The sequence below is a fragment of the Botryllus schlosseri genome, chromosome 1 (genome assembly GCF_051294905.1).
Source record: "Botryllus schlosseri isolate E-star chromosome 1, Bs_hap1, whole genome shotgun sequence".
Lineage (NCBI taxonomy): Eukaryota > Metazoa > Chordata > Ascidiacea > Stolidobranchia > Styelidae > Botryllus > Botryllus schlosseri.
In genome coordinates this window covers 28,915,927-28,937,470 of record NC_137236.1, presented here as the reverse complement: position 1 = coordinate 28,937,470, position 21,544 = coordinate 28,915,927, and the positions used below count along the sequence as shown (strand labels likewise).

Here is a 21,544-nt window from a genome sequence, read left to right as displayed (position 1 = left end):
TCATTCTCATTCTATAGTTTACTGACCTTTCGTTAAAGGCAATCAAAAAGGCATGCGATCATCGCGTTTTTTACGCCCGTGTTTATATGGGGGAAATTGCCATACGTGTCGTTACGCTCGAGGCAGTACACTTTATTATTATTATTTTATAAATTAAAAGCAGTGTGATCGGACAAGTCGACTTTTGAAAGATCGTATCACTCACTTCCTATCATATACTGAATGATAACTTAGTTAAGGGTTACCATATTGTGATATCCGAAAAATAGGACACTTTTTACAAGTCACAAAAGATGAAGTAGGATTCATTAATACGGGAACTTTTGAAATTTGATTGCTAATATTGATTGGTTGACTAAAATAAAAGGTTTTAAATAAAGATCATTTTCCAACTCGACCCGACGTCCCTACACATAATCGGTTAGAGTTGACCTTTTTCAGTCAACCTTGCCGTCGAAATCCAGTCAAAATTGTTCCACTGAAAAGCCTCGTTATTGACTGCGGCACTTCCTGTAAGCGATTCGCCAGCTTGTATGTCTGCATTCAACTCAATCTCATCCAAATTGGGATTTCTTGACCGAGCTCCATTTTCAGCAGCTCCTGTTTTCTATTTGCTCACACGTTACGTGTGATGTCGTTATAATTGCGCTTATGATTTTCATCAATTTGCGTTTCGGAATTGCATTTTGTATTTGTAGTCTGGCCGAGTAGCCTGTATTTGATATCGCTATTAAGTACTGCAATCTGGTCATCCGGTTGCCAACTAAAACCTCTAGTTCGGGTTTGATATGCTTTCAGGCTCCAACCATGAAATTACTGAGTTCTGGTTTATTAGGTTTGCCGTTATAAGCCAGGAAAACTTCAAGCATGCGCACTTCTAGCGGATCGAAAATGCAGGCAATAATCACGAACAGCAATAAACGTACGTGAAACACGCACCGAGCGGGTTTAATCATGAAATCCACCGTAGCTATTTCGTTTTGGCATAAATTGCAAATATCCATTTCACCCTGTGATATTACTTAACCACTATTCACTCACAAGTCACACCGTTCCGAGTCACAAGTCCTTCTTTGAATTTAACGTTTGACCGTACGAAACTCGAGTCATTTCTATTTTATCACCCAGTCAGTCCGAACTGGAATAATATTACGAAACGTCGCATCCATATCACAATTTGCAGTAACGAATAGAGGTCGACCGATATTGATTTTTACATACCAATACCGATATATCGGCCTACTCACGATCCGATACCGATATCATAGGCCGATATTAATATGGAAGGAGCAGAGAACAATTTCACCAAAAATATTATATATTAGGCAAAATGGCAGTTGTGCAATGTGCATGCCACAAAAAGGTGACCAACAAACGAGAAAACTGAAATTGAAAAGAATTATTGCTTAATTGTGCACATTCGATGGAATTTGGGATAACCCAAAAAGCAAAATATGATACAAAATTGCAGATCAGTCCAGAAAAGGTAGATTGCAATGCAGGAAGCATAGTTTCTCTGCATGCTCACCCAGCTAAACTCGTCCTGCAAGGGTTATTCTGTCATATATCGCTCTTTGCGTCGTCGATTTCTTGAGATTGAGAACACGGGCATTGAATTTCCGAAATTCTTTAATTTTTTTAAATACAAAATATCGGCTGCGATATCGGTTTTCATAGGCCGATATCGATAATCGACAAAGCACTAAATATCGGCGTCGATAATCGGCCATGTCGATAATCGGTAGACCTCTAGTAACAAATCATCAACGGCTCATGAATCAGTCATGATTATATCACCATGAACTAGAAATGCAACAAAATTGCTAATCTTTCAAGGCATGGCAGCTTTTGAATGTGTTGTGATATTTCAGTTTTTGGGGGTAGTTTTAGAGTCGACTTCAGGTTCTCAAATCTGAAATAGTTGCACGGCAGTTGGATATATTGTCGAACATTTGATAATCCAAAAAATGCCGTCGCGGGCAGGGTGTTTGAGACCTCTGCGACCCCCGCGCGATATCGGCAATGTCCAATGATACACACATTTCGGGACTGACCATTCCCGGTAATGGTACTTCCCAGCTCGGCGAAGGTGCGGACCTTTTTTAGTAATCAGTTTACGAAAGTTAGAGGTGGTTTACAGATCATTTTCAAGGCGGAAATTGGGCGCGATCATGCAAAGCTTGGGAACTAGAGCACTATCATGTAATATCTCACCGGCAAACCGACTCTTTTGGATCATGCCCTGCCCAGTTGCCAATGACCTATAGCGCAGTGCCCATGCTCATGCTCACCTCATGCTCCGTTGCTCACATCCAAGTCGAAATAGAAGAAGAATCGGCAGTAGACCTACCTGCAAAAATAGATTTATAAGTCATCACCTTATTGTTCAAGTTCACGACAAAACCATCGTGTCACCATAATGTCCTATAATGGTGTCGACCCAAGCAAATCTCACGGCTCAGTGAAATTGATTCACGCCACAATTTCCAATTGGCTACAGGCAATTTGAATGTCAGTTTTTACCGGCTTGCCGAGCATTAAATTTGGTAAAACGGGTATCAATCGAAAGCTGACTCTGCACTGATTACGAAAATATAAATCTTATTACGCTCGTGGCTCTGGAACCCCCACAATCAGCCCCCAATTTTTCATTGTTATGGAGATTGGCATTGGGACGCCACAATGCTGTCTGGCGAAACGTGAGAGTAGCTCAAGAGCAAAAGAGCGGCTGCGTAGCGAGAGTGGGAGAGCTCAGCTGGCGTAGCGGCAAGGATACCACTGTATTGCTTCTGACGCAAAACGTCTCTGAGAATCGGAGAAATCTGAGTTTGGATTGAAAAATGATAAACCAAATTACAACGTGAACGTCACTGTTCGGTTAAAACTCCTTTGTTCCTGACTCAGTGCTATATAGGCCTAGGCTTGGTAATAGAGCATTCCAGTGAAAAACAAAGGTAAGGATTAGGTGGTAACATATTAGAATATTTTTACTAGTCCGACCCGCAAGCTATCTAATAATGGATTGAATCCGTACCGTGATCCCAGTTTGGTTCGACAACCCTGCTGTAAGCCTTTAATCAACATTTTACCTGCTGCAATAGCTGACCAAGTCACCCTTACAGGTCATGGAAAGGCTGGTAATGTGTGCCACTGCTCACACTTGACCAATGCGACTATAGACAGTATCAACAGCGCAACGTGTCTCTGGAGCCCTACACAACAAGCGGGTTAGGGCAATCGATATCATAATAATCTGACATATCTAATGTAGACAGCTACTCAGGCGGATCTCTTTAAATTCAAGGATAGTGCGCGATAATTCGTATAGGGTCATAATGCATTCTGTGGATTCAGATCTACCCTTACAAGTCAAGGAAAGGCTGGCAATGTGTGCTCGCTTTTACCGAAGCGTCTGTAGCCGTGGTTACCAACCTTTTGGCTTCATTCCCCACTTCAGATTAATTCCGAGTCCTCATTCCTCTTCGTATATGACCATAAAGTTGAATATTACATAGCAGATTTATTTGACTTGAAAATTTTCTCGGTAGGCTACTTCGCATGATTCATTGTCACTAGATTTCTTGCATCCAGCATTTGAGCCCCCTTCTGAAAATTATAAATACATATTATTCAGAGAATCGAGTCTAACTATATTCGCAACTGGGAGATAACGTGTCGTCCAACATGCGGATTCGCTTGTGCACTCGCAGCGGGATCGCCGACAAAACATTTGCACAAAATGATAGAGGCATGTTCACTGATACCGTCGGGCCAGCTATGTCTAAACGTCGAATAATCCTGTCCTTGCCAAATGAGCCCAGTGGTCTACAGATGCGACCCCCAATATATGTTAGCAACATATTTATTGATATAATTCAGTCATTATCCTGCAAAAAAATACGTGCTTCGCGCGACCAGGGCCTGGTTGCGCACTGTACAGTTGCATGACATATTGTTATCAATTTTAGAGCGTAAAGTCTTGTTTGCAATGTTACAGTTCGCTCCTATCGGGCGACTAAAAAAAGATTATCTACATTCCAGTTGCCCGCGCAATGGTTCGTACATCTCATATGTGTCCGTTTGGCCGAAAAAGTTGCCCACCCCTGATATAGATAAAATTAGGCATTACCTGCAAATTACAACTCAGTTGCACAGGGGAAAAAATCGCAATATGCGTTTTCGCGATCCAGTCAAAATTGATGCAATTTTTGGAATTATACCATGATACTGTGACAGAGCAAATGCATCGGCTGGTTTTAGAAAATTGTAAAAATGATGTAAATATGACCAAACAATGCTTCCCACTTGACAAAATTAAAAATATTTGTAGTGCAGCTTAGCTGTTTGGGTCGAACAAATGATTAAGAAAGACTGCAAGTCCCAATCCTAGGTTACTTGATTAAGTACATGTAGACTAGACATAGGCTATGGTCTTTGACTACTTAACTAAATTCCATTAATGACCAATGTCTATTAGTAGTAAGAGTGTATGTGCTTGTAATCAGTATAGTGTGGCGAATGACAAAATTAGTAAGTTCAATCACTTTAGTAGTTGCTGACTCATACACAAGAGCTACACTTGGATTTTATGTACATTTTTATTGTACAGGATTGGAAATCTGCCATATTTGAATGATTCATACATTTCGGGATATTAGAGCGAGGTCATCTTATAAAAACTTGAAAAAGGAAGGATATTTAGCAAATCTTTCTTTCATGTTAATTGCATAGTGGATAATTCGAGCTGTGCCACAATGAAACAATTTAGCATGCCACCGTTAATCATATGTTTGCATATGTTTAATGGCTGTATGATGGTCATTCAACCGACAATGTGGCATATAATTTTCGAAGTAAATTGGTAATAATGCTGGAGTCGCAGTCGGGAGTCGGAGTCGGTACGTTTAAAGACCCAGGAGTCGGAGTCAGTATATAGAAAATGCGTGGAGTCGGAGTCGGAGCCGGAGTCAGTGGTAAAATTTACCGACTCCAAAGCCCTGGCACGACGCGATTGCACTTCGAAGTTCGAAACATAAGCTCATTTCACATTGCCGCGACGCCAGCTAAGCTCTCCCACTGTCGCTGCGCAGTGCGCAGCCGCTCTTTTGCTCTCGAGCTATTTTCACGTAACATAACATAACATTGTTGGGTTATTATTTTTATCTGAACAAGTCACACACAATGTACAATGCGATAAGACACAATGCGATGTCATGAACAGATAGCAGACAGCATCGTTGCCAATCTCCATAACAATGAAAAATTCGAGACTGATTGTAGGGGTTCCAAGGCCGCGAGCGGGATAAAATTTATAATTTCGTAATCAGTGTAGAGTCAACTTTCGATTGATACCCGTTTTACCAAATTTAATGCTCAGCAAGCCGGTCAAAAATGACTGTCAAATTGCCTGTAACCAAAAGAAAATTGTGACATGAATCAATTTCACTGAGCCGTGCGATTTGCTTGTGTCGACACCATATAGGACACTATGGTGTCACCAACTCATCATATCGTTTTTTGTTAGGTCATGTCATAAGCTGTTGCCAGGCAGCCAGGCTACACGACTACGCTACGCAAGACTACGCATTATATTTCAGTCGTTCAGTTGTTTTGTTTCGTGCGTCGTTGATGGGCGTGGTAGAGGCGTATGTTCTACCCGATCGTTCGTGAACTCGACTTGCCAATGCCAAAGCGGTCTGAAAGCGAGTGCGAGTGGCACATGCGCCGTATTGTGAAAAGCGATCAGTTAGCAGCGATAGCGCTTCGTCACGTACATCAATATTGTGTTAAATTGTCAGTTTGTACTAGTCAGGCTAATGTATCTATTCAGTTAGCTTAGTATACAGCATATTTCGCATTGGGAAAACAGATGTGTCATGTAGCATTCAAACTATCTAGATTACATAATCTCGTATGTAGCATCGTCATTTTCTACCGACTTCGTGCCTCACCATAATTTACTTCTGGTTCAACCATGCTATTTGCCTGCTATGTCCCAACATTATCATAGATTTGCTATGTAGTGCTTCAGTGATGATTTATGGTATTTCAGTCGAATTTAGCGGTGTATTTCACCAAAATCGAAAATGCTTTCATGAAAAATAGAAAAAGCTGCAAAATGTTGCAAAAATTTGCATTAAAAAATGAACAAAAGTTGCTCTATAAGATTCCTTCAAACAGCTTAAAACGGTATTCAACCTATCTTCCGAGTATTTAGGATGCTGCCCGAAGCTGTAAAAAAGTTGCATAAATGTGCCCTAGTTATGATTGATTTTCTCAGCTTTCTGCAAATTGTGTACACAGTGTACAGCATCACACAGTAAACCAGGCGATGGGAGTGTAACAGTAGGAGCATCATTCTTATCAGCTGCAGTTTCTTTTTATTGTTAACCATATGCACAGTGTCGATTGCCTCCTCAGTTATCACACGACATCAATATATCATTTTATAGCAGATATAGCATAAGTCTATATTTGTGTAAGGTGCTTTGACTCCTTACTAAATGTACTGCGGGCGTTACCAAAAGTAGTTCTTGTGCTTTGACGTCAGCTGTTTCTGTTTGCTGCTAATATCGGCCATGTCTGCGGTGCGTTAACTCTTCTTGCATCAGGCAAACGTGTTGTCAAATCTTGCATCACCACTGCATGATGGTTATGTGGCATTGGCTCCAACAAATCAGTGCAGAATCCTTAACAAGGATGTTTGAGCGTCACAATGAGTTTCTGTAGCTGTTTTCTGCTTGAAGTGTAAATTACTGGCACATTGTATGTGTGTATGTATAGAATTTGTGTTCCACAACCGAATCCATACCTTTGAACTGAAAGTGACTGGGGATGCAATTACGTCGCTCCCGGTTATAGATTCCGGTATGTTCGGCTTGCTGTGATGGGTTTGCTAATAATTACAGATTAATATACTCACTTTTTTATCATAGGGCAAATATAGTATGGTACCTTTCAGTTATTTAGGGTGTCAAAAATATGATTAATGTTGAAAGTAGGGCTGGGCACAATGATTCGAGTGCTCGATTCTGAATTGAGTATTAATTTTAATGATTCGAGTCGAGAGCAGCAAAAGACGATTTTTTCGAGTACTGAAATTATACGCTCCTCGCCACTGAAAGTTAATTTATCAATGATAAATATAGTTTCGGTACTAATTTTCACTATTGAAGCCTTGAAACCTTGATTAGCCGTGTCGCAACATACAAAACATATATTGTAGTACTGAATTTCGAACGTTACTGGAAATAGCAGTTTTCCTAAGTCATGATCATCCCACAGCATTGTCACCAAGGGCAATGAAATCGATATGGTCGAAAAAATACCAAAGTGATGATGTAATGGACATTATATTCTTTGTGGACGTATCAGATCAGAGGTACGTATTTGAACTTTGACATATGACATTATGCTATGACGTCATAATGAGTGATACTCGATTACTCGACTCGAAGAATCGAATCACTCAGGTACTCGATTTTGCCCAGCCCTAGTTGAAAGTATGCCAGCCAGAATCATTTCATTTGATACGGAACAATCAAATAATTTCCTTATGTCGTGAACAGTTGGGTTTCAGCTATGACCGTTCTTGGCTGTATCAATGTTTCTCCCTCTATTTTGCACTTGTCTTACTTGAACGATAGAGGAATTCTTGGATCAACATCGGAAAAATATAATTTGTCTAGCTCAATGCATAGTTTGTCCAATTGCCAAAACAAAGTTGTTGACATGCCGGCAACCAATGTCACCTGTGGAATGGATTCGTTGTGCCCAACCTAAGGGAATTGGTGCCGTTCATATTATCAATTTCAAATTGCAAACATACGGAAGTTAACCGAATAATACATTGTTGCCAAAGTTATTAGCCCTGTTTCTAGGAACTAATGTGCCATGCATGATTGCTGATAGAAAATTTAGGGTGTAAAAATCTGTGGCCAAGCTCATTGGTTTACCGGTATGCCTATTTTGCGAGCCTTGCAAAAGCGTGTCACCGTATTTGTTAGTTGCAAATTTGCAATCACAGTTTACCTTGTTTATGACATGGTCAACTACAATGGTGATGCAGCAGTGTTAAGTGACAAAACAAATTTATGTGATGTCATGTCCGGTAAATTAAAGGGAAGAACCCCCGCCCCTTTACTTTCGCCTAAAACCCCCCCTTTACTTTCGCCTAGATCAGTGGTTCTCAAACTTTTGTAAACACGCCCCCATAATAGTAAAAAATTTTGTGCTACCCCTAATTGTCATATCACAAAATGCAACCAGAAGGATAGGATAGTTTGATGGCATGGAAGGTTATTGCTGATGATGAGAGAATTCTCAAACATGATATTTTGACCATACACTGCACAAGAACTATGAACAGGCGGTAAATCACGCCGGGCGTGCAAACTTTCAGTTGACACGACGACGACAGCTTCGTGCACCCTCGGATGATTTTTACGCCCAGCATCTTGAGAACCGCTTGCCTGGATGTAGTCATGACACTAGTATCCTAACTTTTGTAGTGTATATCTCCAAATAATGGTTCCAGTTCAAATTTCCTAGTACCGTAATTTTCCATTTATAATACGCTCATATGGCCCCATGTATAATACGATTACGCACCCTTAAAGTGAGTGGCATGTAAATTTTGGGAAAAAGCCTGTACCCATGTATAGTACGCCTCTGCATTCGCAGTACATGAATAGTACATGCGTAAATGCCTATTATACAAGCATCTTGTTTTGACCTTGGTTATGTTTTAATATCCGGTGTAATTGTGTTTTGCGAGGTCACTGTTGAACAATCATGACAACAAATATCGCTACTTGTTATACACTTAACGGCATTGTCTCAGAATGATTGAAGATACCAGCCAAATCCTGCGATGTCAGTGGCGCGATAGTTCAGGCCGGCGAGGCTGTCTTGTTTACGAGGCCTATTACAGATGCGATTGTTCAGGCGAACGATTATATCGTGCGCACCACTCCTGCTGTATATGCGACTGTTCAATGTCCACTTGTTCAGGCCTGTCGTTGACGCGATAAATTTCGCTCGCGTGCAAACCTCAAACCAACTCAGTAGGAGCTCACGTCCTGTTGTACAGCGCAGACGGCTCTCGCTAATTTGCAACACGCTTCTCGCCAACTGGCAGCGCGCCACACTGCTAGTACGAATTACTGGGCAAGATGACTAAATGTGATGTGCCATTGGATACGGAAATCAAGGGAGGTGTTATTTAGATTTCGAGGGAGATTTGAGCGTTTGTGTGTGGTCTCATCAGACGAAAACTGAAGTCTCAAAATCCAATAGAATCCTTCAATGCTAAACATGATTTTGAAGTTTGTGCAGACTGATACTCGGGTAGTTATAGTTCTTTTTGTCAATATAGATTTGATGTTTTTGTATTTTCAATATGTATTTGTAATTTCTTTGCTTTCAATATGGATTTATCAGTCATAAGATCAATCACTATACGCTTTTGGCATTGTACTCACTGCTTCAGTGCCCAATTTTACCTATAAACGGTATAAAAATCAATAATTTGCTTAGGCCTACCAGTATCACTTTTTTGTATATTTTTAAGACAAAGTTCTGAGGAAGTGAGATATAAACTTGTTGCTTCTGCATCTTTAAAGACCAAAATCTGCTTTCTAGTGTAAGCAGTGATCAATATATAGCGAAATTAGCTATTTTTGGCTCGTTTGGTGAAATTGCACGACCACTAGAGGGTGCACTGGCCCAAAATTAATATGGAACTTTTTTCTGATATTTGGCACCACATATCAAGTGTCCGTTTAGAAATTCAAATATTTCGATTCCTCACTTCACCCTAATATGCAATCATCTCACAAAATATGACGTCCGTAGCATGAAATTTCAAGTTGTTGGGGCGAAAAAAGCGCTTAAGCTCAATGTACTATTTTCAGATTGTACAATGTACATTAGAGTTGATGATAAATAATTATACCACTATCGTTTTCACGGGGCTATTTCAATGTCTTTGACTCGTTTCCACCAAATCAGTGTCAAATTAATTTTTCAATAATAAGCAATTTCATGAATAATTCTAAACTCTAACATTGGCCTTTATCAAGATGTAAACCCGTGAAATAAACGTCACTTTCTCTTCAGACATGCCTGAAACACGATGTTTGGTCATACGTAAGTGTCGAAATCTGCCATTGTACTAATGTCCAAAATTCCTAAAATTGCTCAGCTGTAATGTCGCAGCCGATTAGCCAATCCAACGCCGTGGTTTTGTGATCACTAGTATTCTCGTAGTTCTATGCTCGTTGACACGCCCACTCTTCAGCAGCTACTTCCAAACGCTTTGGTCGGAATCCTAACGGCTTTCCCGTGAGTTTCTTTCAGGCTCATTGTTTTTTATCAATAACTATAGAATGAGACATCACAAAAAGGCAGGCAGATTAGTGTTGGAGGTCCCCACATTTCAACAGGTTACCAACCACTGACCTAGGGTCTACCAAAATTTGCCAAGGGTGTTCTACTTGTATGAGTTTTACAGGGGTGTAATGAATATCGTGACTTGGACACAATGAAACTAGAAACTTTTCCTCACCACAATGCCAGAGAGCAGTGGTTCCCAGAGGGCTCGATATCGCCACCTGGTGAAGATTTAAGAGAAATGGGTTGATTGTGCGGCGGTAATGTTAAATAGTTCAGTCAATTTTATTGATATAAGAGCGACACAATGCTTGACGATCTCTAGCTTGTAACAAATATGGTTGGGAACAACTGTAATAGTTTAGGGGGGTTAACTTCTTCAGTCGACGGACGTTGTATGGGAAAATGACAGGCCGGATTCCTGAATCGATAAGTCAATCCACTTAAACAAAATACGATTTTGTGTAAAGTTTATGTTCATAGCACAGAGGTAAAAGACAGTACTTAATGAATTTATTAATTCAACAATAGTTGTTGAAGCTAATGTGACATGTTTGCGATCAAAGTTGTGAAAAAGTTCTTTGGACAATGGCTGCATGTCGGACGCAGAAACCATTAGTAAAGACTGCACATGAACATCAATTAAATTGGAACGCAGCTTTGTCTTGTTAATGTTCAAGGTGAAAAATGTTTGCTCGCAATGTACGATCCAAACAGGACAAGTGATTTCGTGGCCATCTTTCTCAAGTTGGAACACTTAGATTCATTCGGTGATGCTAACCAACAGTCACTACGGTACACTAATTAGTAGGGATGGTCTGAACGTGAGGTTCACGTTCGCGTTCTGTGTGTGAACCTCAGAAATTTAGACGTTCACGTTCACAAACGAACCTTGGTGGGTTCGGCACTGTGAACCTTTTTCACTTCATTATAACATCTTTGGTTGAAATTTATTACATTTCAACTGCGGGCCACTCTATACATGGCGCTTGCAGCATAAAAAAGTCAACACTAAACGAGCATATGCACCTTCGCAATTTCAAAAATTCTACTTGCTTTGTTGCAAAAATTTGCTCGAAATATCCAGCTTTCCGTTTGCGGATATTTGTGACTCTCTGCTTTGAGCTTGACCCGTAATGACACAACATTAAGAGTAAAATACACTACATGTAATCAGTGAACGACACTTATTCAACCAATCAATGGAATTGGCATCGTTGTCATGATGTAAAAAATCTAGCAGGTGTACAGGGTCAATCTTGAGTTTATATGTTTATTGTATCATAGAAGCAAAATCCATGCGGTTGGGGTTTGGCTACTGATGCTGTATAGCTTTTGTTGCTGGGGTAATATCGGTAGCAAGTATAGAAACCCGTTTTACACTCTGCTCAATATCAATATCTGGCCGAGACAGTTAAGGCGTAAGCTTATATTCCCTTACAAGTCCTCGTCGAAATCGTTGGCAAAGAGACGGAAGATATTGATTTTATGGGATTATTATGTCATTTGGTTGCCTCAGTTGATACATTTTGTGACGTTTAGAACGTCAATATCTAATTCAGCATTGTGGCATTATGTGACCCGAGTCGTCGCTAGGTATCGTGCACATTGATATAAATATAGGCTATCACTTTATTGAAATATAGGGTTGGAATTGGCAATATGACGTCAGGGGACGTCATGAGGTTCACGTTCGTGTTCACACAGAACCTTTCAAAAAGGTTCGCGTTCACACGAACCTGAACCTTTCAGAGGTTCACACCATCCCTACTAATTAGCTCAAATTGCACCTCGATTAATTTTACGGCTTGAGGCAAGGTATTAATTATCACTGAAAGAAAAATGGAAGGACCCTTCGTGACGGAATATGCCATGCTTGTCAAGTTACTAATATGTAAAACAAAGAATCAAAGAAAATAAAGAACTATAATTATCACGCAAGATCGGTAACAGTCTGCAGGCCGCTCAGAATCCTAGTGTTACCCACTAATCTGCTGGCCGGCTTGGCGGTCGTTTTTTTAGTCGCTTGCTTACCACTCAGCAGGGTTGTAACGAAGTCACAAGGCTCCGAGTCACAAGTCGATCTCAGTTTTATAGTTTTGACTCGAGTCAAGTCGAGTCATTTTTAATTTATCACTGAGTCAAGTAAGTCAGTAAGTAGAGTCCGAGTCATAGTGTTCACTGCTCCATTTTTAGTTTGATCCTGTTCAACCCGATTTTCTCAACTCTGCTCGAGTGATATAGAATGGCTTCGCTCGCATTGATAATATCATAATTTTCCTCAGTCCTGAAAGTTTCTCACCTTATTTCTCAAGTATCAGGACTGGTGGAGACGAATTACCAATAATGTGGTGACTCTACTATTCTTCGAAGTCTCAATGAAATGTCTGTCTTGGCGGTCATAGTCTCCAGTCATATGACTTCGTTCGACTCAATGCACAATGACTCGAGCACAAGTCGAGTCAATGCACAAATTGAATCGAATCAAATTATATTACGCATTTGTAAAATGATTTGATTCAAGACGAGTCTCCAAAAAATCGTGACTCGAGTCATTACAACCGTGACCGCTATTCTGTAATCTGAGCTCTTCATGTATTGCATAGGGATAACAATTTGTCTCAATTACTGAAATTTTCAAAATTGAGTGCAATCTCGCCATTTTCCCCAATAGACAGGTCGTTCCTAGGATTATGTGTGTATTTCCCAGTTTTACTATGAATGAAGCATATGATAAAGTACTGAAGAAATCCTTCCTGACATATTGATCAATGCCGCTCATAGCCACATCTTTCGTGCCGTGTGCTATATTCTGTGAGAAATAATCTTTATTTAATTGGACCAGCAGTGGTTCTCAAACTATGGGCGCCCCCAGGGCGGCGTGAAAGCATGTGAAGGGGCGCGGAACTGCTCTGTGTAGAGTCCTAATTTCACATTTGAGAATTCTCTCATCAGTCACTACCTTCCATGTCATCAAACTATCCATTGTGATATGACGATGAGAGGATGCGGAATTTGTCACCATCATAAAAGGAGGCGTGTCTAAAAAAGTTTGTGAACCACTGAATTAAACGATATAAGTGCACTTTTACCACATAGCTCTGTTTTCTAGTTTAGTTATTTCAACACTAACATTCATCTCAATAACTCCTTCGTAACTTTGCTCTCTCGTTATAGTTTGAGTGAAACAAAAGTGATATACTGATGATGCTCTTTATACATTTGTTTCGCTATGTTGAATTATGTACTAGAATAGGGCATAGCAATTGCGCAGTCAACAATCTAATGATTATCTTTTTCCACAGCTTCATACATATCAGATGATGTCCTGCTGTCATTGAACCAAGTTATATGTGCTGAATAGAGTTCACAAAATTTGTCCGAACAGTCCAACTCAGATATTATCTCTGAGTTCTGTGATACCTGTGATTCCTATTATTCCATTCATCACAATTTAGAAGATCATCAAACTGATATTTTCAGTCAAGAACTTTGTCGGAACAGTAACCCGAAGCTTGATAAGGATATGCATGCAGTGGCCAACAATCATAAGTGTAAAATTTGTTGGAAAACCTTTGCTCAGAAGGGTAGCCTCAACCTTCATATGGATTTGCATACTGCCGTTAAAATTCATAGATGTGATGTATGTGGAAAAGCGTTGAGATGGAAGTGTAATCTTAAGCATCATATGGATGATGTGCACTATGGCATCAAGAATCATAAATGTGACATCTGTGGGAAAGTATTTGCTTCCAAAAGTAACCGCAAAGAGCATATGGAGATACACGCCGACATCAAAACTCATAAATGTGAAATATGTGGGTATGCATTTTCGCAGCAACGCGGCCTCAAGACTCATATGGCTATGCATGCTGGAATCGAAAATTATGAATGCGATGTATGTGGGAAACTGTTTACTCGGAAAGGTAACCTCAAGGCTCATATGAGTAATCACTCCGACGTCAAAAGTCATAAATGTGATATATGTGGGAAAGCCTTCGGTTTGAAAGCACGCCTCAAGGTTCATATTCAGATACATTCGAGCATCAAAAATTATAAATGTGATATATGTGAGAAAGCATTTTTTCAGAAACCTGGCCTAGAACAACACCTGAAGCGTCATGCCAGTGTGAAAAATCATAAATGTGATATATGTGGGAGAGGATTTGCTGATAGATGCGACCTTCGCCATCATATGGATACGCATGCCCGCAAAACAAATTATGAATGTGATGTATGTGGGGGACGATTTACTCAGAAGAGTAACCTCAAGAAACATATGAACATACATGCCGATATCAAAAATTATGAATGTGATGTATGTGGGGGACGATTTACTCAGAAGAGTAACCTCAAGAAACATATGAACATACATGCCGATATCAAAAATTATGAATGTGATGTATGTGGGAAACGATTTACTCGGAACGTTAGCCTTAAAATTCATATGAATGTTCATGCCGATATTAAAATTCATGTTTGTGATATATGTGGAAAATCATTTAGGACTAAATACCACCTTGATGTCCATTTGGGTACACATGTTAGCGTCAAAAACCACGAATGTGACATTTGTGGGAAAGTATTTGCTGGCAAAAGTTACCTCAAGAAGCATATCAAGATACATGCGGACGTGAAAACTCGGTAATGTGAAATATGTAGGAATGCATTTTCGCAGCAACGCAGCCTCAAGATTCATATGGATATACATACATGCTGGAATCAAAAATCATAAATGAGATGTATGTTGGAAACTATTTACTCGGAAGGGTAACCTCAAGGCAGATATGTGTATCGCCGACGTAAAAAGTCCAGAATGTGACATATGTGGGAAAGTATTTGTTCGCAAAAGTTACCTCAAGGAGCATATCAAGACACATTCGGACATTGAAACTTATAAATGTGAAATATGTGGAAATCTATTTTCGCAACTATGCGGCCTCAAGATTCATATGGTCACGCATGCTGGAATCAAAAATTATGAATGCGATGTATGTGGGAAACTATTCACTTGGAAGGGTAACCTCAAGGATCATATGAGTGATCATGCCGATGTCGAAAGTTTCAAGTGTGACTTATGTGGGAAAATATTTGTTCGCAAATAAAAGTTACCTCAAGAAGCATATGGAGATACATGCTGACATCCAAACTCAAACATGTGAAATATGTGGCAATGCATTTTTCCAGCGACGCCGCCTCCAGATTCATATGAAAATGCATGCTGGGACGAGAAATCATGAATGTGTTACATGAGTGAAAGCATTTAATCACAAGCGCATCACTAGAGTCATATGGCCAATTGGACATGCATGTTCAAGTAAAACATACCGTAAATGTCACATATGTGGCGATGCATTTGTGCAGAAGCGCACCCTCAAACGTCATATGAATGGATATGCATGCTGGTACCGAACGTTTTAATTTTGAAATATGTGGGAAATCTTTTGCTAGGATGAGATTACCTCACCGACATTGCTATTTTTGCAAATTCAGCACCTTCAACTGCAGTATCTTCATTTCTACAGGTTGGAATTGAGTCATATTTGTTTTGCATCGTTTTTGAAGACAACTCAACATGGGAGTGACAGAAGAATTCATTTTTTTTCAATTTCTTTTTATTCATATGTAATTAAGAATTTTAATTGTCTCTGCGGCGGCTTCTACTTGTTGGAATTGAACCAAATTTTGTGTGCAGCGTTTTTAGGGTAACCTGACAATTAGTCAGTGAATCACTGGATCCGGAAAAAGATATTTTTGAACAACCCAAATGCACATGCATATCATAAATGCATGATGTGTAGCCTGCGTGGAGGAGGATATATTCGTATTTTATGCATCTACTCGAATGGCGTATGTTCTAGTACAGTGCTTCTCAACCTTTTTCAGTTCGCGACCCACTTTTCATCCAAATTTCATGTCGCGACCAGCTAGACGCCCTTTCGCGATTAATGTTTAAACCACTGCTCGTGGGTGCCAGTTTTTATGTTGTCAGTGTGTTACAGTTATCTGGTCGCGCCTAGCGTGAATATTTTTCGAAATTCATGATGGCATTCGGTCAATGATATTGCCAATTACATATACTACTACGAATTTTTGGCGACAGCAATATTTGGAGACAGTCATTTAGGCGCCTACCGTATATAGTCCATGGACAATTCAGCATACATACACTGAAGGTTTCGATGCTTTTCGGCAGAGGTTTTCTCACTGTCGACATTTTTGGCTGCACAATTCGCGGAATCGCATGTTGGCCAAAACTTCATATGTCTTGGTCTGTAATGGCGCAGTAATGGCCGACATCGAAAGGCCTATTTTTATAAATTATGCGTATTATTCTATTAGGGAGATGGGTATTAAAACCAAGACTTTTAACAATGCCAATTCGCGCAACGCGCCAAGAAAATTTGAAAGAAGTTCAATAACGCTTCCAACAAATACTCAATAATTTATGTTGATTCCTGAGATAATTTTGGTCTCTCTTCAAGCTCGATGCACCAATTGGGGAATTGGGTCGAGCGGTTAAGGTTCTGCATGTAACAGATGATTACAGACGTGAAACGCTTATGTAGGTTCCTCGCCATCCGATCTGCTGGAAGTGGACCGTGCTCCAAGTCTTCAGATGCGGAATCATAATAAAGAATATTGGCCTGGTGTCAGGGATATATAGAACTCCGGGATGGCTGACTTCATTTTGGCCTTTACCTAAGTAGGTCCAGAAAGTTACCTGCAATCTGCCTCGAAATATCCACTTTTTTGCAAGCTAGCGATACAGCTGTTTCTAGAATAACGATCCTCTACCATTTGCGGAATAGTTAGTGAATAAGCTAGACATTCTTCCCTTATCACAACCTTACTGCTGTATAGCCAACCTAGTAAAGTGTGACACTGCTGTATAGCCAACCAAGTAAACTATGACAGCTCTGAATTTCAGTAAATCATGAATGTGTTTAATTTCTACACATCATATAATTTGCATCAGGCCATGAATAACAGGGTGAATAACGAATAATATCAGCGTCTTTTACCTATTTACAAGCCAGTGTCGGAAACCTTGCAGCTGGGAGGGGGGGGGGGGGGTTAATAGGATTGGTTAAATTAACCGTTTCAATTCGCGTTAATCGACAATTACAATCGACAAACATGTTTAAAACCAGGCCCTTGTATAAAACATACTTTTTTAAGCCATGACGTCAAGAATATTCAATAGTGACGTCATATTGGATTGACATTGACAATTGAAAATATGATGTAACTATACCTCCTTTGACGAAATATCTGGGCTATTGCTGTTGAACCGACTATTTTGAGGGTTCCAGCCATCCCATATCGATATTAGTCGGCTATATCGGGTGGTAATCGTCCGTAGGCTCATACAACACGTATTTTGGAAAGTATCTACACAATTATGGCATAATTTTACAACTTAAAAAGAATTTTTTTCAAAAGGCCTTTGTTCAAAACACTGTTTGAAGCATGTTTTAAACACCGTTTGTTTTAAATGCACCCCTACCATGGAGCATTTCCAATAACGAAAAGATAGCACGGCCTGTAAGAACTCGAAATTGTGATGGCAGCATTGTCAGCTTCTATGTCACTCAATGAAAGTTGATCAAGAAATCAACACACCATTGATACTTCTCTTCAGGTTCAAATGTAGCCAGGGTAGCAGTTTGGTACATATCATTATCAATTTAAGAAGCATTCGGTAGACCCAGTTGTTGAATTCAGCTGATATTTTGTTCACCGAGAAATAGTTTCATGACCGCAGTGAAGAAAGTACCACCATGGCTTAACGGTACATCACGAATGGGCCTCCTGAAGCATTTCATGCCATTTATCAGCTAAGAAATATTCAGTATCATTGTCTTGCAGATTTTCCGATAGATGATTCCATGACAAAAATTCATCTCGGTGAGGAGGCACGAGATCCAAATATTCAGATCGTGGCCATCTTTGCCAAGATTTCAATGGAATGTGCCCAGTATATTATATCAGGATATCCACTGTTGACGTGATGCAAATGCTGGAACATCGCGTTTGTTTTTCCGGAATCTGCAACATAAATGAACAAATGATGTATTTAGAGACACAAATTAACATTAGGAATATATAAAGATGTATGCAGAGTTGGTCAGTAATGAAGAACTTCTACTTCACTGCAGTACTCAAGTAGGTGTTGCCTATTTTCGAAGATACATCTTGTAATTTTGAAGCAGCCATCTCCAAACTTAAGTACCTTGCAGGCATTTCACTTTCTACAGCTACTTGAGGAAGTTTAAATACCGTACGCCCGGGAATACAACTGTTACTTGAGTAGCAATGCAGACTACTTTAACCACATCAGGATTAATGTAAATCGCTCATTTAATAGCGTATCACTAGAATCAACCAAACTTACCTTGGGCCGACTGAGGAGACGTTCATGCGTTATTGCGATGATTTGACTAAACCTTGCAAATTGAAAGCAATCTTCAGAGTTTTCTCTTCCTCCATCGTACAGGCCTATATAGCCTATAGGCTATAAGTGTTTATATGGTAAAGACAGGCCGTATCTCAGGGTCGTATCGTGTCCTGACGATTGTGTTGGCTTATCCATTCAAGGGAGTGGGCATCTTCATGGCTTCAGTAAGAGCAAATGGTCAACAAATGCTGTGGCCATATACTGGGAGTCAGCCATTGGCAGTTCACAACAGTGCACTTCTGTTGAAGTATAATTCCAGTACTGTAGTATTGAGGTGCCGTTCATGAACAAACATATGCCTGCCTTGTTTTACTAGACATGTAACTGATGAATAGTATCTGTAACAAGAGATTGGATTCAACAGTTGTTATGGACACTTACAACTGCAACGACCTTGACGTGTTGTGTTTGTATTAGATTTAAATGTTTGGTTATCCTTAATTGAAATGCCTCTTGAATCTTGCACACCGGTGGTGTACTCAGTGGCTCCAATTCTTACTAGGAATAATCCAGCAATGATCTGGAATACCGGTAAACCTGCAATACCAGCACTACCTGCATATTCACACATTAATCTATAGTACAAGATCTTAACTGACGAAGTCCCTCCTAACGGTCGCCTTCATAGTTGACACGGCACAGTGTAAATGTACACTTGTAATTGTACAATGTACACTGTACAGTGTACAGCCTTGGATGGTGACATACATTCGCATAGCATACCGGTAAATGAAAAACATACCGCAAGGCGTAATCAAAATCATACTGCGGATATCAATGTCAACGTTGGAAATTATTCTACATTTTGTTATCTTCTCACGATTATCAGCGCGGCAAAACATGTTACCTAAGATACTACACAAGCAGAGATATTCCGAAGGCGAGTAAATGACCGTACCGCCCGGTATACCGTTAAATTGCTGTTGAAGGAATAGGGCTAATACCGCAAAGTTTCAGACTACCTGAACATCTCATAACCTAGTAAACCTCTAGCTTTATATAATAACATAAACATGGATATCATATGCCTCTAACGCTCTCAAAAACTTAAAATTACACACAGACGAAGCGGCTGACCGGAACGTGCATCAAAACTGAATGCGCGAATCTGGACCCATAAGGTAATACCGCGATGACGCAGTCAGCCATCCCGGAGTTCTATATATCCCTGCCTGGTGTAAATAACCATTGTAGTAAAAAAACATGATGAATAGCACAAAACAAACAGACGAGAAAGCGTGTATCCAATCAGCCATTCGTCGTTACGAGGGGTTATGAGTAGGGCTGGGCAAAATTTAGTACCTGCGTGATTCGATTCTGAATCACGTAATATGCTTCGAGTCGAGTCGAGTAATCGAGTATCACTCATTATGACGTCACAACCGGATGCACTATGTCGAAGTCCAAATATAAACCTTTTATGCCACCACAAAGAGCGTAATACCTGTTATACATCTCATTAAAGATACTTTGGTAATTTTTCGACCATACCGATTTCATTGCACTTCTTAACAATTTTGTTGGATGATAATGACTTCGGAAATGTGTTATTTCCAGTAACGTTCGTAGCTTTAAACTGTGCCTGGTATGCCCAAACACGGCCAATCAAGGTTTCACGGCCTAGCCAGTACGATTCGCAAATTTCTTCATCTTCAAGTCATATAAAATATGCCGAGTCAATGACTTGGGTCGAGTCATGCGTAATGACTCGAGTACAAGACGATTCAATCCAAATATTGACTCGAGTCGAGTCGAGTCATTTTCCCTTTTCAAGAAAATGACTCAAGTCAAGTCGAGTCACCAAAAATTCGTGACTCGAGTCATTACAACCCTGTGCCTTATACCTTCGAATTAGGGATCATATAAATCAGAAGATGGCTAGCTTTTCGTACAAATCAATATGAGGCCTCTAGGACGTACACAAATTAAGATATGATCATATGAAGTTGTTTAACTAGAGATTTTGAAAGGGTTAAGGGGCTGGTGCGGAGCAATTAAACCACGTTTGATCGTAGCGCAACAGCGTGTGATGTTTTACAGTGGTTAGTTAATGCAAATCTACTTGATTCGACACGATATCTATGCTCGTGTCTGGAACTTTATCAGACCATTGGTGTTTCTATTGCGAGCTGTGTGAGAAGCTTCTCAAAGATCAAATGATTAAGTCTTATTTACGTTCTACCATGAATGATGATCGGCTATCAGCTCTATCCATTCTGTCTATAGCAAGAGACTACGTTCAAAAACTTGAATTTGAGGGTATTATCGCTGATTTTGCTTTGAGGCGGCTATTGATTTTCTATTTGCAGAATACATTCGTTCGCTATTTCTTGTCTTTATTATTTTGGGCCTTATCAACGTTGAGACGGTGAGACTGAGACGTGGCATATTATTTGTAATTATTTTTATTGACAAGATTGCTTGAACAGGAATCTATGTCGAAATTTGCTGCGGTCTACTTAGGGGGGGGGGGGGCGGCATTTTAAGCAAAGCCAGGGGCGGCAGCACATGTTGCTGCGCCAGTGACTACAACTACTTAATTTTCGAAATCAGCAACTAGAACTAGAATTAGAACTACTCAAAAAACGTCAGTCAGTTGACCAATGACTATTGACAGTCAACTAACTAAATGTTTAGTTTGTGCAAGTCTGCCGCAGAAGGATAATTGTGCTGCCCTGGACACCTAATTCA

The 21,544-nt window shown here is 40.0% G+C and overlaps 2 protein-coding genes and 1 long non-coding RNA gene across 3 annotated transcripts in view; 1 reads left to right on the top strand and 2 right to left on the bottom strand.

Annotated features, from left to right (window-relative positions):
• Positions 1-21,544, bottom strand: part of LOC145435071 (microfibril-associated glycoprotein 4-like) — a 489,059-nt gene that overhangs the window by 316,484 nt on the left and 151,031 nt on the right. The gene's annotated exons all lie outside the window — the stretch shown is intronic.
• On the top strand, positions 13,674-15,179 carry LOC145435055 (uncharacterized). Its single transcript, XM_080312339.1, has one exon. The coding sequence runs from the start codon at positions 13,919-13,921 to the stop codon at positions 15,038-15,040; it is 1,122 nt and encodes a 373-aa protein (XP_080168465.1). The 5' UTR covers positions 13,674-13,918; the 3' UTR covers positions 15,041-15,179.
• Positions 18,016-19,693, bottom strand: LOC145435327 (uncharacterized). The gene is made up of 2 exons (XR_013913811.1): positions 18,791-19,693; positions 18,016-18,444 (listed from the first exon to the last, which is right to left on the bottom strand). It is a non-coding gene; the product is annotated as an uncharacterized LOC145435327 (long non-coding RNA).